The 25,429-nt window shown below is 38.9% G+C and overlaps 1 protein-coding gene across 11 annotated transcripts in view; it reads left to right on the top strand.

The window, feature by feature from the left end:
• Window positions 1-14,271, top strand: part of LOC100350870 (zinc finger protein 717) — a 58,724-nt gene extending 44,453 nt beyond the window's left edge. For 4 of the 11 annotated variants that reach the window (XM_070052165.1, XM_070052163.1, XM_070052164.1 and 1 more), the window contains 4 exons: window positions 7,644-7,737; window positions 8,892-9,018; window positions 9,253-9,345; window positions 11,320-14,271. In XM_070052165.1, coding sequence (XP_069908266.1) covers window positions 7,648-7,737; window positions 8,892-9,018; window positions 9,253-9,345; window positions 11,320-13,283 — 2,274 coding nt within the window. In that variant the 5' untranslated portion in view covers window positions 7,644-7,647 and the 3' untranslated portion in view covers window positions 13,284-14,271. Of the gene's footprint in view, window positions 1-6,326; window positions 6,500-7,643; window positions 7,738-8,891; window positions 9,019-9,252; window positions 9,920-11,319 lie in introns of all 11 variants that reach the window. The other 7 variants (XM_070052167.1, XM_070052168.1, XM_070052169.1 and 4 more) reach the window with 4 other exon arrangements.
• Window positions 14,272-25,429: the final 11,158 nt, after the last annotated feature.

Below are 25,429 nucleotides of genomic sequence, written 5' to 3' on the forward strand. Positions count from 1 at the left end.
AGGGTAGAGGCAGCAAGGGTTCCTAGCTTGTTTACTCCTTCAATCAGTCCCCCTGAATCACGCACTCTTTCTGCAGGCGCTACTCACTCTGTTTCGTTTTCTATTTCCTCCCCTCAGTCATGTGTGTCTCAGTGTCCGTCCCAGGGTGGGTTGGGGGAGGGGCGGCGGCTGCTGTTGCAGCAGTGCTGGGCGAGCGCCCTGTCTCACCTCGGCTTCCAGCGCTCGTGCGTACACACTCCTGCTGGTGTCCTGCACTTCAGGTGTCCGTGTCCTCCTCGCAGGTCCACCCTTGTGGGGAGCAACTTGGACTAGACTGTTACTGGAATTAAGACTTATTCTATGCATCTGCTGTCCCACAATATGGCGCTGGGAGAGGAGGAAACAGCTTCTACTCAGCTGCCTCCAGTTCAACCAATAAACAGCAGGACCTGCTCCTGATTGGAGGAGAGCAGCGTACTCGGCATGTGGGTAGCAGAGTTGGGATTGGTGGAAGAGGACTATAAAGGAGGAGAGAGACAACATGCACCGGGAACATCTATCTGAAGGAACACCTGTGCAGCCCCCGAGAGAGCCGGCCGGCGGTGTGCCGCTCCCCCGCGGAAGTGGGGAAAGTAGCAGAGGGAACCGCCCTTCCACGGAGGTGGAAGGGATGGTAGCCAACCCGGGAAGAACCAGCAGCAAACCCGGGGAGGGCCGAGCAGACAAAAGAACAGCGCAGGGTCCTGTGTCGTTCCTCCACGAAGAGGGGGAGCGACATAATGGTGCCGTGACTCGGATAGGAAGCCTAGGAGGCATAATGGTGCCGTGACTTGGATATGAAGCCTAGGCAGGGTTTAGTGTCGTTCCTCCATGAAGAGGGGGAGCGACACACCCTGTTTCCCCAGTTTCAGAAGAGCTTCCCTTTCCCTGAAACTACAAAGTCTCACCCCTCTTTGAACCTTCCCTTCCCAGACCATCGGTGTGCTCCCTCCCTATTCCGCCATCTTCCAAGAGTATTTATTGTTCATGCATATATATTTATAATAGTCACATCTTTCTGTTGAATTGATCCTTTGGCCATTACATAGTGTCCTTGTTTGTCTTGAATGTTTTTGTGTTAAAGTTTATTTTGTCTGATATTAGGATGCCCACACCAGCTCTTTTTTGGTTTCTGTTGAGTACCGACTTTGCCATGGCATGATTCTGTAGTTCTGTTTATGTATTTTGGATTTCATTTGTTTATTTGCTGGGTAATTATCTAGTTTTGTAGTAATGTTTCTGTTTCTGTGTATAACACATCTTTGAGTGTGTTTCATAGGGCTGGGCAAGTGGTTACAAATTCTTTCAATTTTTGTTTGTTGTGCAAAATCATTATTTTTTCTTTACTTATAAATGAGAATTTTGCAGAGTTCAGTATTCTGGGTTGATAGTTTTTTTCTCTTAGGACTTGGAGTATGTCTCACCATTCTCTCCTTGCCTGTAGGGTTTGTGATGAGAAGCCTGGAGTGAGTTTAATTGGGTTTCCTCTGAATGTGATTTGTTATTACTCTTGTACATATTTTAGGATCTTTTCTTTATGTGTTACTGAGGAGAGCTTTGCCACTATGTGTTGAGGTGAAGATATTTTCTGTTCATGTCTATTGAGAGTTCTGTGTACTTCCTAAACTTGGATGTCTCTTTCTTTCTACAGAAGGGAGTTCTCTGCTATAATTTCACTAAGAAAGCCTTCTAATCCTTTCTTTGTTTTGATGCCTTCTGGAATTCTTAGGATCTGTATGTTGGATCATTTGATAGAATCTTGCAGATCTCCAACCCTGTTTCTCAATTTACTGATTTCTTCTTTTTCTTGTGTTTGGTCTGTGTTATTTCCAGAAATGTGTCTTCAAGGTCTGATATTCTTTCTTCTGTTTCATTTGTTCTATTATTGAGACTTTCCACTGTTTTTTTATTTGCTCTATTCTTTGTATCTAGTATTTCATTCTGACTTCTCTTCAATATCTCAATTTCTTGGGAATACTTTTCATTTAGATAGTAAATTTGTTTCTGATTGCTTCTAAGTAATCTGATGATTAATTTTCTGAATTCCATTTCTGGCATATCCTCAATCTCTTCTTCTTCCACTTCTAGTATTGAAGAGGAGAGGTAATGTTCCTTTCTGGGGATCATATCATCTTCCTTACTCTTATTAAAACTTTTCCCCTTGTTTTTCAGAATTTCTGCTTCCTTTTATCTTTAATATGTGTCTTGGTGCTTGTAGTGAGATTTCCCTCTGCTATGAGCTGCCATGTGTCTGTGCATTGCCAGTGGAAACACACAGCCCTGCTTCTGGAAGTCCTGCTCACTTCTGGATGGTGATGGGAGCAGATAGGAGAGCTGTGGTTCACTAAGACCTGCCAACTTGGGCCAGGCTCTGGTGTGTGAAACAAGCTAGGGATTTCAATGTTTAGAACTTTTCACCATTGTACAGCTTGTGTGGTAATGCTGTGAAGTTACTCTAAAATGTTGTAATCCTCATTCCCAGGTGGGGGAGGTGTGGTAAAGTGGCCCCCACAATTGATAGGTGTGTGTACGGGAGGCAAATGTGGTAGCACTCTGTGTACATTCCGAGATGTGAACAGACAATATGACTTCTCCCAGTCAACTGCAGGTCAAGTTGGAGGGAGGGGGATACATGGATGGGCAGGGGTGTGCCTGAATTCTCCATCTATTCCCATGTTCTTTCTGCTTGGAACTTCAAACACAGTTCACCTGGCTCTCTCCCCCACTGCTAACCACAGCTCCATGGACTTGCAACCTCGAGTCTTACCTGGTCCACTCAGGGAGAAGGAGGGCGTGGTGTCAGTCACACCATTTGGCTTCTCCAACACACCTCTGTTGTGTCTCTGTGACTCTTTGTTACCTATGTGTAGACCTGCTCAGTCTGCTGGACTCCTGGGCTTCTTTGTGTGAAACTCTCGTAGCTCTGTTGCCAGCCTGTATTCTCTTTTCTTATTAGATATCTATTTTTCTCCCATTGACGCAGAACATCCTGTTGCTATACCGCCATCTTGGCTCCATCCCTGCTTCCACCATCTTGGCTCTGCACCAGTGTTTCATATATATCTTCTTTAAGTGAAGTTTCTGGTTTCCTGAACTGTGTAGTCTGCCCAGCACTACACATTTGAGGTTACAGAGGTTTATACAAGACCTAGTTTCCAAAAACATGGAAATTTGGGCATGAGGTGACAGTCCCATTTCATTTGGAAGTGAGTAGTTTTATGATATTTGAAAAAAGAAGCTCCAAAAATAGAAATCATTTCTGACAGAATACCACTGGATGCTCTCTGAGACAGTACCTCAGTACCTTTAGGCTTCAGAGCTGAGAAAAAAGAAATGCAAAGGTTCAAGCAGTTATTGATCATACTGGCCAGAGTAAACAAAATATAGTTGATATTACCTTACCTCATCCATAGTTATGAAAGACTGAGTGATATTGGAAGTTTGGACCAGCCTTCAGAAGATAATTGTGAATGGATTAGAAAGAAAGGCAAGAGCCTAGCAAATGTTACTTATTTAAGTAGTCTTGAGGCTGTGGCCTGGGGTAGAGGGATAACCTCTCATGTTTGAGAGTCACTGTCTACATTGTTTCCTACCACATGTCCATTACTTTATTATAGTATCATGATTTACAGAAATGGAGGTCTTTGAAACCTAATGTGCCTTACACTTGGTATCTAGAACTATACTGCTGCCCCCTGTATCCTAATAATTCTCCCTCGTAGCTCAACAAGAGTTTGCCAGGGTCCCTGCATGTAAAAATAAGGTGAAGTAAATTGTGTTTCAGGAGATAAATGGTTTGAGTATTGTCACATGATTTGTAGATGCCTGGTACCCTAAATTTTGGCTAATATTGTCTATTTCGCCACACTTAATTAAAAAACCCATTTATTTTCAGATCAATTTCAGAAGCTGTCACCAGTTTGAAATAGTATTGCTTTAGAAGACTGCCCTGAGCATGACTTTCCTTTTTTTTTTTTTTTTTTAATTTTTATTTATTTATTTGATAGGTAGAATTACAGACAATGAGAGGGAGAGACAAAGAGAAAGGTCTTCCTTCCATTGGTTCACTCCCCAAATGGCTGCAATGGCCAGAGCTGGGCCGATCCAAAGCCAGGAGCCAGGTTTTCTTCCTGGTCTCCCATGCGGGTGCAGGGGCCCAAGTACTTGGGCCATCTTCTACTGTTTTCCCAGGCCACAGCAGAGAGCTGGATTGGAAGAGGAGCAGCTGGGACTAGAACCGATGCCCATATGGGATGCTGGCACTGCAGGTGAAGGATTAACCTGTGCCATGGCACTGCCCCCATGGATTTCCTTTTGATTCTGTTATGTACAGATTGTATGACTTCAAAAAGCATATCATAAAATTTTCCCATTTACTATCAGTAATTTCTCTTTTTTTTAAGGATTTATTTATTTACTTAAAAGTCAGAGTTACACATAGAGAGAAGGAGAGGCAGAGAGAGAGAGAGGTCCACCATCTACTGCTTCACTCCCCAATAGACCGCAATGGCTCGAGTTGCGCCAATCTGAAGGCAGGAGCCAGCAGCTTCCTCTGAGTATCCAATGCAGGTGTACAGTCCCATGGAGTTGGGCCATCTTCTGCTGCTTTCCCAGGCCATAGCAGAGAGCCAGATCAGAAGTGGAGCAGCCAGGTCTCGAACCGGCACCCACATGGGATGCCAGCACCGCCGCAGGTGGCAGCCCCACCCACTGTGTCACAGCACCGGCCCCAGTAATTTCTTCTTGAAAACCTTGAGCAATATTTAGTACACATGCAGCTTCAGAAAATTACTGTGAGCTTTTTCCTATTTTCTGAATAGTAAAATTACACTAAATTAGACTTCATGTGCTAATCAGTGTCTTAAAATATAAATAAAAATAATATGACCACATATAAGCAGAAATGTGAAGCATAACATTATGATCTACAAATAATTCATTTGTATGATCCCCAAGACTTTTTTAGTGTCAATAGCTTTGCTAAGATCCAATTGATAAGCATAGATCATGTTTATAGAAGCTTTTTTTCTAAGAATTTAAAAATTTATTTGAAACTGTTCTGTACAGAGAGAGGGAGAGATACAAATCTTTCATCTGCTGATTCACTTCCCAGAAGGTTTCAATGGGCAAGGCTGGGATAGGCTGAGGCTAGGACCCAGGAGCTTCATCTGGTTCTCCTACATTAGTAGCATTTAGCCAAGTACTTGGGCCATTTCCACTGCTTTCTCAGGCCACTAGCGGGCAGCTGGATCCAAAGCAGAGAAGCCAGATATGAATCAATGTCCATACAGGGGGCTTGCATTGCAGGTGGCAGCTTTATTTGCTACATGACAATGCCAATCTATGTTTATAGAAACTTCTACATGACATTGTGAAGTTGTATTAATTGTATTTTGCATGTAATTGAACTTTCTCCCCTGCTCACCAACATGTGCCAGCATTTGATGTAGGACAAATCAGAAAACACAAAATAACCATTTGATTTATAATTCCAATTCAGTATTTTGAGATGAGCTCAGCTGGACAGTTCCTGTGATCAGCCTGGGGGAAAAAATGAGGATCTAGTTATCTGAGGAACTGATTGACACTGGTGCCTTAGAGATGGCTTCATTTAAATGTATGCTGATGTGTGATACAAACTATCTGTTTCTGTCACATTTACTGATAGATATATCATGGGGTTAAGCAACTGAAAAAGTGAAATCTTGTGAAGGGATGGATACAGGGAATGATGCTATTTGGAACCATTACTGGTAAAGTGTATTGCATTAAATATACATTGTGGGGGGGAGCTCTGGGCCCCCGGAACCTGTGAGACTCTTCTCTGGAAAACACGGGACATGGACAACTCTTAGACTGCCAAAAGCTTTATTTTTCAGCATGCCTATTATAGTGCAAAACAGCATAGCCAGCAGATTAAGGAAACAAGCAAAGTCTAAGTCCTTCATGCTTACTAGTAGGGTCTATCCCTATGGGATTTATCAGTCAAGGCCCAGCTGCCTTGTCTTGCGACCCAAACAGATGGAGGTCTGCTGCTACAGAGGTAAATGTCCTTGATGACTGTTGGACTCAGGGCCTTATGCCGAGTCCTTTACTGGACCTTCTCTTGTGTTAACAGTCAGTCTCTGAATGTAATCTCCTGCAGTTGTGTATATTTGTTCCAATACAATTTTGGCCAAAAAATGTGAAGCTCTAAGTTGCATGCTTTCTATAGAATTTCAGTTCTAAAAAAAACAAGAAGTGTTCTAATGTACCCATAAATACAGAATCCTGTGTGGTGTGGTGAAATGATAAATTTCCCAGGACAGGTTGACAATCACCTGCCAGCAGACAGGCTACTCAAGATGTTACAAACCTTAGAAATAGACTATCCAAACACATGCTTTCCCTGCTAATCAACCTCTACCCATGGGACCATGTGCGTTCACGGATGCCAACAAGTTACTGTTTGGAATAGTGATCAAATCCTCAACAAAAAAAGGTAAGATCCATGTAGAACCCCATGGGGGATCAGTACAATTGGGAGAAATAAGGGCAATAATCAAGGTTCTACTCCTTAGCCAGGATGGGCTGGTAAATATATTTTTAGCAGCAAATACTCAGTACAGGTAGCAAAGACGATCCCTTTTGCAGTCTTTAACCCGACCAATAAGCCAATTGACCAGATGTCCACAACACTTAAAGAGCTAACTGAGAACAGAAAACACCCAGAGTATATCTCGCATGTAAGATCACCTGGCTTTATTTTCCAAGGCAACAAAAAGGTTGATCGTCTTATCTCCTGCAGCACGGCTTCCATTGGACACCTAGAACAAGCCCGTATTCTACACAAAAAATTTCATATGTCAGCAAGCAACATAAAATTGCTTTTCCTGGAGCTAACAATGAGCCAATGCAAACACCTAGTGCACTCTTGCAAGAATTGTGCACCCCTCGCCCCATTAGCCCCACTGCAACAAGCAGGAGTGAACCCGCGAGGCCTTGCTCATAATAAGCTCTGGCAAGTGGACGTCACCCACATTAACTCCTTTGGTAAACTTAAGTTTATCCATGTAGTGGTAGATACTTATTCAAAGGCTGTATTTGCAACAGCCCAATCCGGAGAAAAGGCTAGTAATGCGATAAAGGTGGTTATATCAGCCATGCTGGTCCTTGGTGTTCCCTGGACCACAATTAAATTCCTGCTTGCCTCAGGCCTGCTTTCACCCAACTCCCGGGATTTGTGTGGTGATTCCATGCCTCTTGTCCCCACCACACTCTTCCTCTTAGAAATGAATCCACTGCAACAGTGTGGTACTTTTGCATTAGTAAAAAAATGGTAAATTCCAAATAACTTTCTTTAGTAAAAAATTTAGTGAAACATAATGTTTATCTCATTGATAACCTCATTTATTTGAACAATCATCCTTATATTTTACTGTTTTAATATTACATTATTATTTTACAAAATTTGTAGACAATGATTTCATTAAATCAAAAATAACTTATTTTTAATCTCTGCTGCTTATATATATATATTCCTATATATTTCCATGCTTAATTGTTTATCCTCTACAGCTGATGTTTTCTCAGTTAATGTATTTATGACTCTTTTTTCATTCTGTCATATTCTTTTTTTTTCCCAGTTTGATGGAAATCCTTCGATTTGCCTTCTCTTCCAGATATGATTCTAGGAACCTCCACATATTTTCAAGAGCAAAGAAAATTAATACATCACCTGTAAGTAGTTTTCTTAATTGTTTCTCAGCTTCTTGTCAGTTTTCATTTTAGGAGATTAATAATAGTTTATTAATTAAAATGGAAAAATAAACAAATTTTATTCTCAGGATTGTACATAAATAAGATGAATGATATTTTACATAATTTTGAAACATTACAGTCATCTAAGATAAGGCAGTTTGGTTTCTGTTCTTTCTGCTGCCAAAGCAAAATATACACTTGTTATATGTTTTGAGTTGGAACTTATAGTAAAACATGCTAAATCTTTTGGGTCATGATGTCTGAAAGTCTTTGTTGTTACATAGATGATGTAGTGGGCAGTGTTTGCATTCTGCAAGAGTAACAGTTATCTAGTACTAAAACATAAATCAGTTAACCTTGTTTTTGAATTATTAGAGTAATACAGTTCTTAATAGTTTTGAGGACCTGAACTTGATTCAGGGATAGCATCAGGAATGTGTGGGAAAAAGAATCTACTGCAGATTTTTTTTTATTTTTTAGTATTCATTTATTTATTTGAAAGGCAGATCTTCAGAGATTGAGAGAGGTGGGGAAAGAGAAAGAAATACCTTACATCTACTTGTTCATTCTCCAAATGACTGCAGTGGCTGGGACTGGGCCAGCCCAAAGCCAGTGGCCTGGAATTCCATCTAGGTCTCCCATATTGGTGGAAGGTGCCCAAATACTCAAGCCATCTTTCACTGCTCTTTCAGAAACTTTAGCAGAGAGCTGGATTGGAAGTGGAGCACCTTGGACTCTGCTTTTCTGGGAATTCTTCTCTATTTATTCCCATGATAGCTTCACTGATGGTTTCTTGTCTTTTTACCTGAATACTCCACATTCTTCCCTTTAATGTTGTTCATTCAAAAATCAATATTGTCCACCTTTCAGCCTGCTATGCAATTCTCCTTGACAGATGTGGTTCCTTTGTCATCTAAAACTCCTGTTTCCCACTAGTTTGGGCATTTTTCACAGCCTTTAGACCATAGGGTTGACTCCCTTTGAATGCTTCTGTGTGGCTGTCCAAATGCTCAACAAGTCTAAAATGAAACCACATCTTTCCTTCTTCCTTCATACCCATATGTAAGATTGAAAACTGCCAGTGTTTGTTTTATAACAGAGTTTATATGTTAACTAGAAGTGTTCTATCACAGACGATGATAGCATTTGAAGACCTGGCTGTGTATTTTTCCTGGGAGGAATGGAAGAACATGAACAAAGCTCAGAAAATCCTGTACAGGGATGTGATGCTAGAGACCTACAGCAGCCTGCTTTCCTTAGGTGAGTGACAGCCATCACGTGCCCAGTGATAACAATTTCCTGCTACTTGAGAAATAAATGAACACTAAGTTTAATGATGTACAGGTATAGAATTCCATGAATAATCTGAATGTCTACCATCTAAGAAAGGATTCAAATTGGAACATTGTGGCATAGCTCTTGGACTAAGCTGTAGTCCTTTAAATAACCTAAAGTTAGTGATTCCATAAAGACTTACATTATTTCCTTTAATAGGGCACTACATTACCAAACCTGATTTGATCTTCAAGTTGGAGCAAGGAGCAGAGCCATGGATGGTGGAAGAATGCCTATATCAGAGCCTTCCAGGTCAGACTGCACATAATGGACAGGGAGGCCAAGGCAGAAAGAATGCAGCAGATGTTGACTGGTGCTCTTCCCATGAATTTTTTCTATGCATTACTCTTAATGACAACTGGTTTTATGCATCAGACACAGGCATTCTGCAGTATCTTGGGATATCAGTATCTCTTGGTGAAGATGTTCTTTGATTGGAAAAAACTTCCAATGCTGGTTCTTCTGATGTTACAAAGGCTTTTTTTCTATGTTTGATACATTCCTCGAATTCTAACTTGTCCTCTATATTTTAATATTTTTTTCCTTCATGCATTTTATTTCCTCAGTGCTTGTTAATTGGGCAACTTATAGAAATTTGTCTCAGATTGAGTTTCCACTCATGGTTTTGGCCAGGTATAGAACTTGCTATTTTAAGCATCTCATGAGTAAACAAATAAATGTGAACTCTCTCTGTGCCTTTCTCTTTTCTCTTATTCTCTTTGTGCCTCTCAAATAAATAAGAAAATGATAGGTTGTTTGAAACATTTGAGGACTGAGCCTGTGGCTGGCAACCCTCTGTTTCATTCTTCATGTCTCTGACTCTCAAGTAAGTAAATAAATAAGTAAATGCTAAGAGATGGTTAGAAGTGAATCTCCCTGCTGTGACATCAGAAATTCTGAAGCTAAGCATGAACTTGTATAGAAACATGAAAATAAGTAATCCTAAACTAAACAAGAAAGTTGAGATTCTGAATCCCAAGGTCAAATAACCTAATAGTTTCATGTTGAATGTCTCAGATTTGTTTAGGAGTGGAGTTTGAAGTATGAATTCTGTCTCAAACAAAAAAGATAAGAAAGGCATAGGAAATGAAAATTTCTTTGAAAATAAGAGAAAACTGATCAAAAGCTTTCAGAAACTCAAATTATCACAGAGTAGTGTATGTAGAATGAATTGAGGGGAGATAACTAGGACTGGTGATTTGCAAATGAGCTAGAAAACACTTTTCAAAGAAGGTAAAAATACCTTGGGTTGCAGAAGCAAATTGTTTATACTGTTAGAGAGTGTATACCTAAGGTGTTATATTGGGACTTTTTTGTATCTGTTGTAGTTCTGAGAAGCTGAAGATGTTAGATGTCCTTAGGAATATGGGGAAGCTTTCATAGAGTACAGATAAAAGCAGAGTTTTTCATTTGAAAAATCCCACAAATGCTGTTGAATCAATCATAGATTCAAATCTTGTCCTTAGATGTCGTCCTGCTTAGAGTACAGACACATTTCACTCTCTTCACCTGCAAGTAAATGATCCAGTAAAAATTATATTTATGGTTGAAATATCAGAGAAGCACAAAGCATAAATTTTATAAAAATAAACTGGAGAAAAAGGACAGGGAAAAAATGGTTGCTAGGCTATGGGTTAATATTTTTGCTAAATATTTGTCCATTCTTTAAAATCTTATATAGTTATCTCATCATTGTGAAAGGCAGAATGACAATGAGAGGAGAAAGAGAAAGAGATCTTGTATTAGCTCACTCCCCCAATGCCTGCAACCGTTAGGTGTCACTAGTCTGAAGCAAAAAGGTTGGAATTTCATCTAGTCTTCTCTGATGTATCACAGGGTCCCAAGCACATTAACCATTATCTGCTGTCTTCTAGTTTACATAAGAAGAGAGCTGTATTGGAATCAGAGAAGCCAGAGCTCAAACAGGCACTATGTTGGGATGCAAAGCACCACAAGCAGTGAATTAACACATCTAACTAAAAAAAAATTCTGCCATACTTGAAAAAAATTCAGGTGGTAAACAGAATCATGATTGAACATTGGGAAATCTATTGGTACAGCTTGATTTATCATTGTATTAAGGGAAAAAACATGGTCATAAATATCTTTTACTGATTATGTTAAAATCTTACACCCATTAGATAACAAGTAATTTTATTCCCCATACATCAGTATTCCAGGATAAAGCATTTATATATGATTCAGTGATTTTTTTTCTCATTTCAGTCGCCATGAAAAATGATGACATAATTAGGACCAACCAAGAAATTCAAGAAAATTTGAATCAGAATGGTACAACAGATAACAAGACAGCAACTCCCAAGAGAGTTGAATTAAGAAAGAGACTTAATTTAAGTTCAAGTCATATTTCAAAACTGATTATCAGAAAGGGAAATTATTCAGCATTGAAACCTGAGGAATGCAATGTGTGTCACAATGTATATCCCCACAGTGGGCCTGATGAGCTGCAAGCTGGAGAGAAACTTGATTCTTCTAAGGTATCTGGGAACTCCCTCCAGTGCTGTGAGCCTCTCAATGAGTGTCACAAGATTCAGACTGTGAAGCAGTCATTTAAACATAGTGGAGAAGGGAAAGACTTAAAGAGAAAGAAGATATTCTTTAGGTTTGAGACATGCCATATGGGAGAGACCTGTAATAAGTCAACTGGAACTGTTGGAAAGATAGCTCAAATGGAAAAAAATTTTCATGAAAATACTAACCTCAGCAAGCATCAACAAATCAACACAGGAGAGAAGCTTTATGAAGATATTGGGTATGTAGAACCTCTCATTTACAAATCAGATCTTGCAATAAATCAGAGACCAAATATAGGAAAAAAACCCTATACGTGTAAACCGTGTGGGAAATCATTCAGTTGTAAGGCCTGCCATAGAATCCATCACTGTATTCACATACTAGAAAACCCCCATGTGTGTAGTGATTGTGGAGAAACTACTTACAAGAAGTCAGATCTCATTAAACATCAGAAAATTAACACAAAGAAGAAACCTCATGAAGGTAATGAGCATGAAAAAGCCACTGTCCAAAAATCATACCTTGTAACACATCAGAGAATTCACACAGGGGAGAAACCGCATCAGTGTAATGACTGTGGAAAAGCCTTTGGCTATAAGTCAGCCCTCATCAAACATCAAAGAATTCACACAGGGGAAAAACCTTATGAATGTAATGACTGTGGAAAAACCTTTGGCCAAAAGTCACAAATCAAAACGCATCAGAGAATTCACACAGGGGAGAAACCTTATGAATGTAATGACTGTGGAAAAGCCTTTGGCTATAAGTCATCCTTCATGAAACATCAGAGAATTCACACAGAGGAAAAATCCTATGAGTGTAATGACTGTGGAAAAGCCTTTGGCCAGAAGTCAAAACTCAAAATGCATCAGAGGATTCACAAGAGGGAGAAACCTCATGAATGTAATGAATGTGGAAAAGCCTTTGGTAAGAAGTCACATCTTGTAATTCATCAGAGAATTCACACAGGAGAGAAACCTTATGAATGTAATGGCTGTGGAAAAGCCTTTCTGTGCAAGTCACGGCTCATCAAACATCAGAGAATTCACACAGGGGAGAAACCTCATCAGTGTAATGCCTGTGGAAAAGCCTTTGGTTATAAGTCAGTCCTCATCACACATCAAAGAATTCACACAGGGGAAAAACCTTATGAATGTAATGACTGTGGAAAATCATTTAGCCAGAAGTCACAACTCATAATGCATCAGGGAATACACATGGGGGAGAAACCTCATGAATGTAATGACTGTGGGAAAGCCTTTGGCTATAAGTCATCCCTCATGAAACATCAGAGAATTCACACAGGGGAAAAACCTTATGAATGTAATGACTGTGGAAAATCCTTTGGCCAGAAATCACAACTCAAAATGCATCAGAGAATTCACACAGGGGAGAAACCTTATGAATGTAATGACTGTGAAAAAGCCTTTTGCCAGAAGTCAGACCTCATCAAACATCAGAGAATTCACACAGGGGAGAAACCTTATAAATGTAATGACTGTGGAAAAGCTTATGGCCATAAATCATGCCTCATCAAACATCAGAGAATTCACACGGGGGAGAAACCTTATGAATGTAATGACTGTGGAAAAGCCTTTGGCCATAAGTCACTATTTAAAATGCATCAGAGAATTCACAGGGAAGACACTTCATGAATTTAATGAATGTAGAAAAGCCTTTGGCAAGAGGTCAGATTTTGTAATACATCAGAGAATTCACATGGGAAATAAGCCTTATGGATGTAATGGCTGTGGAAAAGCCTTTCTGTGCAAGTAATGGCTCATCAAATATGAGAGAATTTACACAGGGGAGAAACCTCATCAGTGTAATGCCTGTGGGAAAGCCCTTTGCTGTAAATCACAACTCATAACACACAAGAGCATCTTTTGTAACGCTGAGTGAGTGGCAACAAGTTCTTTCAGTTTCTTTTTGTTATGGAAGGTCTTTATTTCACATTCATTCATAATTCATAAATGAGAGCTTTTCAGGGAATAGTATTCTCAGTTGACAGCTTTTTTTTTTTTCATTTAAGACTTAGTCCCCATTCTCTGCTAGCCCATAGAGATTCTGATGAGAAGTCACCTGTGAGTCTAGTTAGAAATCCTCTGAAAGTTATCTGGCATTTCTGTCATGAACATTTTAGAATCTTTTCTTTATGTTTTGCTGTTGAAAATTTAACTGCAATATCTCGTGGAAGATCTTTCTGATCAATGCTATTAGGAATTCTATATTTGGACATCCCTTCTAAAAATTGGGAAAGTTTTTTTTGTAATTATTTAGCTAAATAAGCTTTCTAAACCATTCTTTCTTTCTACACCTGGAATTGTGTTTTGGGCCATTTGATTATATCTCATAAATTTCCAACACTTTTTATTTTACTACTATCTAAACTTTTATTTAAGTTATTTGAGTTTTATGTATTAAATATATATAAATGCATATATAAAAATACATAAATATGTGTTATATATAAACCTATATATTTTATATTTAAAATATACATAAAATATATAATATATAAAAATGTTTCCTTTCCTATTCCCACTCTTAATTTTTACAGAGCTCTTTTTTGAGTTTACTTTATACATATAAGGTTAATCCTACATTAAGTAAAGAATTCAAAAAATAATATGAAGGAAAAAAGAAAAAAAAAAAACACTTTCTAAACAGAAGAGACCAGGGCTTAAGCAATCATCAAATCTCAAAATGTTCATTTCATTCCAGTATATTATATTGTAAGTATTCTATTACCTACCTAGATTTGGGAAAACATATGATATCCATCATTTTGGGACTGGCTTATTTAAGTTTAGTGTTTTCCAGTTGCATCCATTTTGTTGCAAAAGACAGGACTTTTTTTTTCTTACAGCTGACTAATACTCCAGAATGTATATATACCAGAATTTTTTTATCCAGTCATCAGTTGATGGACATCTGGTTTGATTGCATATCTTAGCTATTTTGAAGTGAGTGGCAGTGATCAGTTATCTACAGATAACTCTTTTAGATGCTGGTTTCTCTTAACTCGGGTAAATCACCAGGAATGGGGTGATTGTATTATATGCTAGGTTTATTTTTCTATCTTTAAAGTATCTCCTTGTTGTCTTCCATAGTGGCTGGACCACTTTGCATTCCCATCAACAATGGATTAGGATATGTTTTTACTCCACATTCTCACCAGCATTTGTTATTCATTGATTTCTGTATGTGAGCCATTCTAAATGGGTTGATGTGAAATTTCATTATAATTTTGATCTGCATTTCCCTAATGACTAGTGATCCTGAGCATTATTTCAAGTGTCTGTTGGCCATTTGTAATTCTTCCCCTGAAAAATTCCTGTTCAAGTCCTTTACCCATTTCTTAACTGGGTTGTTTGTTTTGTTGTAATTGAGTTTCTTGAGCTCTTTGTAGATTCTTTATATCAATCCTTGAGTAGTTTGCAAATATTTTATCCCATTCGGTTGGTTGCCTCTACACTTTGCTGAGTGTTTCTTTTACTATGCAGAGGGTTCTCAGCTTGATGTAATCCCGTTTTTCAATTTTGGCTTTGATTGCCTGTGCTTCTGGGATCTTTTCCAAGAAGTATTTGCCTATGCTAATGTCTTGTAGGGTTTTCCCAATTCTCTCTAATAATTTGATGGTATTAAGTGGATTTTTGTGTAAGATGTAAGGTAGAGGTCTTACTTCAGACTTCTATTTGTGGAGATCCTGTTGTCCTAACACAATTTGTTGAAGAGAATTTTCTTCCTTCAGAGATTGATTTTAGCTCTTTTGTCAAAGGTAAATTGGTTGTAGGTGCATGGATTGATTTCTGGTGTTTCTATTCTATTCTATTGGTCTACCCATCTGTTTCTGTACCAGTACCAGGCTGTTTTGATTATAATTAACCTGTAGTATGTCTTTTTTTACTTTTTGGATTTTAGTTTATTTATTTGAAAGAGTTACAGAGAGAAGGAGAAGCAGAGAGAGAGAGACAGAAAGAGGTCTTCATGGGATGGTTCACTCCCCAAATGGCTGCAATGGCTGGAGCTGCACTGATCCAAAGTCAGGAACCAAGAGCTTTCTCTGGGTCTCCCACTTGGGTGCAGGGGCCCAAGAACTTGGGCCATCTTCTACTGCTTTCCCAGGCCATAGCAGAGAGCTGGACAGGAAGTGGAGCAGCTGGGTCTCGAACTGGTCCATATGGGATGCCGGCACTTCAGGCCAGGGCGTTAACCCACTGTGCCACAGTGCCAGCCCCTGTAGTCTATCTTGAAATCAGGTATCGTGATGCCTCTAGCATTTTTTTGTTGTTGCTAGATGAGATTGCTTTAGTTATTTAGAGTCTCTTTTGATTCCATATGAATTACAGTATCAATTCTTCTAGACCTTAGAAGAATGCTCTGGTATTTTTATTGGTGTCCCATTGAATCAATGAATTTCTCATGGGAATACGGACATTTTGATGATACTGATTCTTTTAATTCATGAACATGGAAGATTTCTTTTCTGTTTTTTCTATTTGTTTGACAATTTGTAATTTTCATTGTATAGATCTTTGACATCCTTGGTTATATTTATTCCAAAATATTTAATTTTTAAACTATTTTGAATGAGAATTATCTTAAAAGTTCTTTCTCAGCCATCCCATTGTCTGTGAGTAGAAAGACTGTTGATTTTTATGTGTTAATTTTATATCCTGCTACTTTACCAAACTGTTTTATGAGTTCCAGAAATCTCAGTGGAGTCTTTTTATCCTGTATGTATGGAATCATATCACCTGCAAATAGGGATAGATTCACTTCCTCCTTTCCAATTTTCATCCTTTTGATTTCCTTTCCTTGCATTGTGGTTCTGGATAAAACTTTAAGGACTATATTGAATAGCAGTTTTGTTCTGGATCTTAGTGGGAATGCTCCCAACTTTTCTTTATTCAGTAAGATGTTGTCCATAGGTTTATCATAAATTATCTTGATTGTGTTAAGAAATGCTCTATCTATATTCAGTTTGCTTAAGTTTTTTATCATGAAAGGGTGGTGTATTTTATCAAATGCTTTCTCTAATAAATTGAAATAATCACATGTTTTTTGTTCCTTAGTTTGTAAAGGGATGAATTACATTTATTAATTTTTGAATGTTGAGCCATCTCTGCATAGCAATGATAAATGCCACTTGGTCCAGGTGAATGATCTTTCTGATGCATTGTTGGAGATTCAATTAGCTAGTGATTTGTTTAGGATATCTGCATCTGTGTTCATCAGAGATATTTGTCTGTTATTCTCTTTCTTTGTTGTATCTTTTTCTGGTTCAGGAACTAAGGTGATGCTATCTTCATAGAAGGATTTTGGGAGCATTCCCTCTTTTTTCTATATTTTACATGGGCTAGAAGTGGGGGGCTGGTAGAAGTTGGAGGTAAATTCCTTCATATAAGTTCTTCAAGTTTGTCTCCCAGGTTGTGGATGAAAGCAGAGAATGGAGTAAATAATAGAGTGTGAAACTGAATTGGGTTTCAGTTTTTAAAAAAAATTTATTTTTTAAGGAAGAGATAAATTTTGATTTTATCTATCAGAGATTTATGTCTTTGTTATATCACCCTCCCTTTCAGTTATTTTGAATAGCTTGTTAAAAAATGGAATTTGTTCTTTACAAGTCTGTTAGAATTTAGCAGGGAAGCCATGCAGTCCTGGGCTTTTCTTTATTGGGAGGGTTTTTATTACTAATTCAATATAATTTCTTAGTTACTTGTCTGTTTAGATTTTCTATGTCTTAATGACTCAATTTTGGTAGATTGTGTACAGGAATCTATCCGTTTCTTCTGGATTTTTCAATTTATTGGTATACAGAATTTTGTAGTAATCCCTGATGATTCTTTTTATTTCTGTGGTGTCTGTTGTTACATTTCCTTTTTCATCTCTGATTTTATTGATTTGGGTCTTCTTCTTTTTTTTATTGATTAGTTGTACCTCAATTTTATTTTTTCAAAAAACCAGCTCTTCATTCAACTGCTGTCTTATGGTTATTTTTTTGGTTTGTTTCAACTTTGTTTATCCACTAATTTTAATGATTTCTTTCCTCCTACTAATTTACAGTTTGTTTTCTTTTTTTCTAGGTCCTTGAGATGCACTGATAGCTCATTTGTTTGGAACCTTTCCAGTTTTTTCAGTACGCACCAATTACTCTAAACTTCCCTCTTAACCCTGCTTTTGTTATATCCCATAAGTTTTGGTATGATTTATTGTCATATTCATTTCCACAATTCTTTTATTTCTCTTTTGATTTCTTCTATGATTCTCTGTTCATTCAGGAGCATGTTGTTCAATCTCTATGTGTTTTCATATGATCTAGAGATTCTTGAGTTGTTGATTTCCAGCTTGATTCCATTGTGATCAGAGAAGATGAATGGTTTGATTTTGATTTTTTTTTAATTTGCTGAGATGTGCTTTATGGCCTAGCATATAGTCTATTCTAGAAAACGTTCCATGCACTGATAAAAAGAATGTGTATTCTGCAACTGTGGGTTGAAAAATTTTGTAGATAGCAGTTAGATCCACTTGGTCCAAAGTGTGAACTAGTTTTGTTCTTATTGATTTTCTGTCTAGTTGATCTAGTCATTGATGAAGTGGGTTGTTAAAGTCCCTTGTTACTATTGTATTGGAGTCTATGTCTCCCTTTGAATGCATTAACATTTCTTTTAAATAGCCAGAATCCTAAGCATTCTGTGCGTATACATTTATTTATATTCAAATCTTCCTGTTGAATTGATCTTTTAATCATTATAGAGTGCCACTTTGTCTCTCTTAATAATTTTTGTTTAAAGTCTTTATTCTTTGATATTAGAATTGCTACACCTGCCCTTTTTTGCTTTCCAGTAGCATGGAATACCATTTTTCTTTTTTCTTTTTTTTAATTTATTTTTAAGGTTTTTATTTAATGAATACAAATTTCATATGTACAGTTTTTAGAACATAGTCTTTCTTCCCCCATTCCCACCCTCCCATCCCATCTCCTACTCCCTCTTCCATTCCATTTTTTATTAAGATTTGTTTTTAAGTACAGAGGTCCAACATGGGGAGTAAGTGCACAGTGACTCCTGGTGTTGATTTAACAGTTAGCACTCTTATTTTGATGTCAGTGACCTCTTGAGGCTTTGACATGAGCTGCCAAAGCTATGGAAGCTTTTTGAGTCAACAAACTCTGTTGATATTTAGATAGGGTTATATGCAAAGTGGAAGTTCTCTCCTTCCCTAAAATGCTCTTGTAGGCATTTCAGCCAGATCCGAATGGGCTGATTCTGAGGTCAGAATGCTATTTAGGGCATTCTGCTGTGTGGCCTGCTTCTCATGTTGGACCATTCTCTCTTTTTTAATTCTATCTATTGTTATTACCAGACACTTGGTCTTATTTATGTGATCCCTTAGACATTTAATCCTATCTGTATGATCAGTTACACACTTAAGATGATCACTTTAAAATGGAATACCTTTTTTCATTCTTTCACTTTCAGTCTACTGTATCTTTATTGGCGAAATGTGTTTCTTGTAGGCAGCAAATAGATGGGTCTTGTTTTTTAATCCGTTCAGTCTGTAACTTTTAACTGGAGAGTTGAGGCCATTTACATTCAAAATGAATATTGATAAGTAATGACTTTGCTCTGCCATTTTTTCATAAATATTCCCATTATTTGCTTTGGATTTCTTTTGTATTTTGCTGGAGGATTTTCTGCTTTCATATTTTTTTTTTTTAGTTTATTTATTTATTTGAAAGGCAGAGTTACAGAGAGGCATAGGAAGAGGCCAGAGAGAGAGAGAGGTCTGGTTCAGAGAGAGATATGCTCATTCACTCCCCCAATGGCCACAACAGCCAGAGCTGGTCTGATCTGAAGCCAGGAGCCTTGAGCTTCTTCCAGGTCTCCCAGGTGGGTGCAGGGGCCCAAGGACTTGGACCATCTTCAGTTGCTTTCCCAGGCCCATTAGCAGTGAGCTAGATCAAAAGTGGAGCACCCAGGTATTGAACTGGCACCCATATGTGATGCCAGTGCTGCAGGTGGCAGCTTTACCTCATGTGCCATAATGCTAGCCCCTCACATTTTTTATAATGAAGGCTATCTGTAGCACCTCATTAAACAGCTTTTGTAATGCTGGATGAGTGGTGACAAATTCTTCCCATTTCTATTATGAATGGTCTTTATTTCATTCATAAATGAGAGCTTTGCAGAGTACAATATTCTGGGTTGACAGTTTTTTCCTCTTAATCCTTGGTCTATGTCTTTATGTTTTACTGTGGAAAGTTTCACTACAATGTGTCATTGTAAGGATCTTTTCTGGTCATATCTTTTTTAATTTAATTTAATTTATTTGAGAGTTATAGACAGTGAGAGAGAGAGACAGAAGGGTCTTCCTTCCATTGGTTTCCCCCCCAAAAATGGCCGCTATGGCCAGACCTGTGCTGATCCAAAGCCAGGAGGCAGGTGCTTCCTCCTGGTCTCCCGTGTGGGTGCAGGGGCTCAAGTACTTGGGCCATCCTCCACTGCCCTCCCAGGCCACAGCAGAGAGCTGGACTGGAAGAGGAGCAACCGGGACTAGAACCCGGCACCCATATAGGATGCGGCACTGCAGGCAGAGGGTTAACCAAGTGAGCAACGGCGCCAGCCCTCTAGTCCATTCTCTCCTTCCATGTCTTCAAGAACTCCTAGGACCTGTACATTGGGTCCATTGATATTATCCTGTAAATCTCCAATGTTGTTTTTAAGTTTTCTAATTTCTTCTTCTTCTCCTTCTCCTTCTCCTTCTCCTTCTTCTTCTTCTTCCCCTCCCCCTCCTCCTCCTCCTCTTCTTCTTCCTCCTCTTCCTCTTCTTCTTCCTCTTCTTCCTCTTCCTCCTCTTCTTCTTCCTCTTCTTCCTCCTCTTCTTCCTCCTCTTCTTCCTCCTCTTCTTCCTCTTCTTCTTCCTCTTCTTCTTCTTCCTTTTTTTTTTTTTTTGGTTCAAATGGAAGATTTCCAAAGATCTGTCTTAAAACTCAGATACTCTTTCTTCTGCCTTACCAAGTCTGTTGTCAAAACGTTCCATTGCATTTTTCATTTGATCTATTTAATTCTTTATTTCTAATATTTTATTTTTGTTTCTCTTTAAAATCTCAATCTCATGGTGATAATTTTCATTCATGTAATGTATGGTTTTCTTTATTTTGTGGAATTGCTTTTGATTGCTTTTGAGTAATGCTATGATTAATTTTTTGAATTCCATTTCCAGAATTTTTTAAATCTCTTCATCTTTCATTTTTACATTGAAATATTTTGTTCCTTTGGGATGGTCATAATGTGTTTCTTATTCTTGTTTCTTGAATTTCTGTGTTTATTTTTAGGCATTTGTGGAGTTAGTTGTTGGCTTTTTCCTCTGATGACCTTTATCTTTCAGCTAGGCCTCTGTGGCTTTCAGAATATATGCACTTTCAGTGAATACCAAGTGTTGTATGCTGGATGTAGTCAGGGAGCTCTGTTCAGTGCTCCAGCATGTGGTGAGTATCCAGTACAACAAAGTTGGTTATGGTAGATCTCCTCTTCTTAACAGAAGGGAACAATTTTCACCTCAGTTGATGTGATCACCCCCTCACCTCTTCTTCCAAGCTGAACAATGCCCACGTATTAGCCCCCAAGTAGGTTCAACACTCATCAGTATTAGCATTTGAACCACACAGATGATCTATACAGCCCTCACTGTGAGCACAGTTCCCACTCCAGTGACCAGCCCCAGGCAACTAAGGAGCTCTGAGTATGTGGATCCACACCCAGTGGTTAACCCAGAGACACAGCTACACTCCACATGCTTTCATGTAACCATGGAATCCACATGGTCTCAGCACATGAGGCTCCCACATTCACTGTGTGCATAGTTTCTGCTATAACTTGCCAGCCTGTCCAGTGAACAGAGAAGCATATTTCCAGACAGCTCCACTGAAGCAGCTTGAGCCCCAGAGCCTGTTTCATATCTTACTGGGGGTGCTTCACAGTTCTACATGGGTGCCTTGCCACCTGTCAATCCTTTCAGTCTGACTCAAAGTGGGGACTACAGCTATTTCTTTCCATTAGAATCTCTGCATCGTACACGTTCATAAGAGCCACTGTCTACATACTGCATTCTCCCTGCCACTGCTGCCAGTACTACTGAGCATATGGCATCCTGCTTCATCCAGTTGCTGTGCATGCACAAAGACTTTGGCAGCTGCCACCTAAACCCCAAATGGCACCCACCCTTTCTCAGCCAGACAGCAGGTGCTGTTGTGGGGAGACAGGATGATAAACATACCCCTTTAATTTATACTGGGTTTGTAAGTAGTTGCTGGTACCAACTAGCCCCTAGTTGGTCCAGCTCTAGCCTGGACTCACAGCATGCTCTCCCTCCAGCCATATCACCACAGGTTGCTGCTGTCTGGTCTCACCTTTGTCTCCAAGCTGCCACCTTCTCTGGCTCTTGACTCCCGCAGTTGTGTGTTGTGTCCTTGTTTGCACTGCATATCCACATCTTCTGCACAGGTCTACAGTAGTCCTCTTCCTTTTGTAGTTTCCAGTGTGGCTTTCTCTAACTCTCCACTGAGATTGCATTCCTCGCCTAGTGCAATATGTTCTTCCTTAATCAACCATTTTGGAATTTCCTAAACCTCATTTTCCACCATCAAAGATTTGTATATAAAGATTTGTATTCATTTTATTTTCATTAGAGCAAATGACTTGCCCATGGTGTATCTAAACTTAGAATGAATTTGATATCTTTTCTGAAGGAAAAATAAAGGATTTCTCTTAACACTTCAAATAACTAAACTAGACAGTTCTATTTACTTATGATTCTCAGTGATTTGTTTACATCTTCCTGGTTTATACTATCATGACAGCTTTGCATTTTAAGAAAAATATATTTTTGTTCAAAAGTTTGTATTTGTACCATGTTTTTATGTTTCCTTTGGATTGTTATACTCACAAGTCTTCTAAAGCAAAAGTTGGCTGTCATTTTCTTGTTCAAAAATGACCATTGATTTTGGGGCCAACATTATTGCATAGGAATTAAAACCACTGCCTGCAATGTTGGCATCCCTTATGGGTGCTGGTTAGAGTTTCAGCTACTGTACTTCTGATCCAGTTCCTGCTAATGGTCCTAGAAAAGCAGCAGAAAATGGCCCAATTGTTTGCGCCCCTGCATTCTTTTTGGAAACCTGGAAGAAGCTCCTGGCTCCTGCCTTCAGTGTGGCCCAGCCCCAGCTGTTGCAGCCATTTGAGGAGTGAACCAGTGGATGAAAGGCCTCTCTTCTCTCTCTGTCCAAAAACCAAAATAATTTTTTGCTTGAGCGCATTTTAATAAGACCAAAGAGTGTACCTTTTAACTGTTTTCAGGTGCTTTTAATTCATCACATATGTTCCTTCCCTATACTAAACTTACAAATAAGAATCTGAATGCTTAGAAATCATTTCAAGGTATATTATGAAAAATTAAGCTGCTAATCATAATTTACCCACCAGAAAATAGCCAGAAGAAAAGTTATTCAAATTTTCCAAAAAAGTAAAAATAGAATCATTAAGTATCAACAGAAAAGCAGAAAAGTGTGTGCCAAAAATTGTCTTTGATGAAATACCAAAGAAATAATACAATATAAGACTTACATCCTTCCACATAAGTAATCTGATTAAGTGCAATCATATTATAACCAACTTAAATTTCATTTTTAACAGAATATGCACAAATGTGAGACATAAATATATGCTACTCAGAATAAATACATGTTAAATATAAATACATTAAAAGTAAAAGTCCCTCTTAACACTAAAGTGTCCTTTATTAGCATAGGGCAATGTCAGTTTCAAAACAATTTAATTCCCATTAAATGAGTTTAAATTGCCAGTTATAATGGGGAGAATCAAGCAGGAGAGCATAACATTTTTAAAAAGATTTTTATTTTATTTGAAAGGCTATGTTTCTGGTGGGAAAGGCAGCGAGAAAAAGATCTTCTATTTGCTGGTTCACTGCATAAATGGCCTTGATGGGTCAGGCTAAGCCAAGCTGAATCCAGACCCATAACTCCATCTGGGTCTCCTGCAGGGATGGCAGGGTCCATGTACTTGGGACACATTATGTTTCCTTCCCTTGTTGCAGGGAGTTGGGTGATAAACAGCAACTGGAACAGAACAAATATGGGATGGTGCCATCATCCACTCTGCCCCAACCTTGCCCCAATGTCAATGCTCCTGATAGCAAAACTTCAAAATACTTGAAGAAAATAGTGATAGAACTGCAAGGAAACACCCATTTGACAAAATCATTGTTAAAAAGATTTCAGTGTTGTCTTTAAGGCATATAACATTTATCAAAAGTGTTATATCCCAGAGTACAAAACTCTCCATATATTTATAAGCATATAAAGTAAGGAGGACCTGTGCTGTGGCACAGCGGGTTAACACCCTGGCCTGAAGTACTGGCATCCCACATGGGTGCCAGCTCGAGACCTGGCTGCTCCACTTCTGATCAAGCTCTCTGCTATGGCCTGGGAAAGCAGTACAAGATGGCCCAAATTCTTGGCCCCTGCACCCATGTGGGAGACCCAGAAGAAGCTCCTGGCTCCTGGCTTCAGATCAGCACAGCTCCAGCTGTTGCAGCTAATTGGGGAGTGAACCATTAGATGGAAGACTTCTCTTCCTCTCCTCTCTCTGTGTAGCTCTTTCAAATAAATAAATAAATATTTAAAAAGTAAGGATATCTACTCTCACTTTTAATCAGTATTGTGCTAGGCATTTCAGTCTGTCAGGAAAAGATGATTTAAACTCATTTTCCCAGGAAACTTACAAATTTCATGAACTTTTTCTTGTGAACTTTGGTCTTTATGATACTTTTAATCTTATGCCATGCAGTTGTGTTGCTGCGAATGAAATAACTTCACCTTCATTTTCCAAGAACCTTAATTCAAGGTTCTTGCTCATTATAAGTCTGGAAAATGGACATCAGGAAACACCTATGTACACATTTTGAAAAGAAAAGTGATATTTTCTTCCTATAGAGTACTCACAGTAGCAAATTTTTTTCATATTATAACTGGAATGTCTGACAAAAATAGTTATCCTTTCTCACCTTTAGAATAAAGCTATCACTGACACTTGTAAAAGTATTATTTCTCAATTTTGAGTTTGTAAGTTAACCAAAGTCTAGGTCATAAGACACAATAAGATGTGTTTGTGCTATTTTTATAAAATTAGCATTCTTCAATAAGTAATCAAAAATTATGGCTTCGGCCGACTGGATCTCCCCGCCCTTGCTGCCCACAGTCTGAGGTTTCTGCGACGCGTGCCCTGCTTTGCCAGGGCTCTCCTTTTGTAACTCACATGTGATTGCTTCTTGGCCTTTTGGCTAAGATCAAGTGTGAAACACACATGTGGCCGTGGCACTTCCAAAGGACCCATCCCGGGGGTAGTCCATGTCCCCCTCTCCCACCAGATAGCGTTCCCCTCGTTTATTTACTTTGCAAACCTTTGTACGGAACTCCAAGCACTCCTGGTTTTATGATGCAGCAGGGAAGGAGGTGCATCTCCTGGGTTTCAGAAACAGCAAGAACCCTGCCAAGGCAGGGGCAGCCCAGCCTGGCTACGAGAGCGAGTGCCCAGTGTGACAGCCCCGAGAAGGTGGCACCAGGCTCCACCTTGGACCGTTTTTAGTTTCCCCTAGAACTGTCTTTGACCTCTGCATTCCAGCTCTGTAGGGCTCGATGGCCAGCACCGCCAGGCTCCCTTCGGGTCGTCACTGCGGGAGCGATCAGCATTTTCCCAGGTCCAGCAACCCGGCACTCTGA

This window comes from Oryctolagus cuniculus, chromosome 11 (assembly GCF_964237555.1).
Source record: "Oryctolagus cuniculus chromosome 11, mOryCun1.1, whole genome shotgun sequence".
Classification (NCBI taxonomy): domain Eukaryota; kingdom Metazoa; phylum Chordata; class Mammalia; order Lagomorpha; family Leporidae; genus Oryctolagus; species Oryctolagus cuniculus.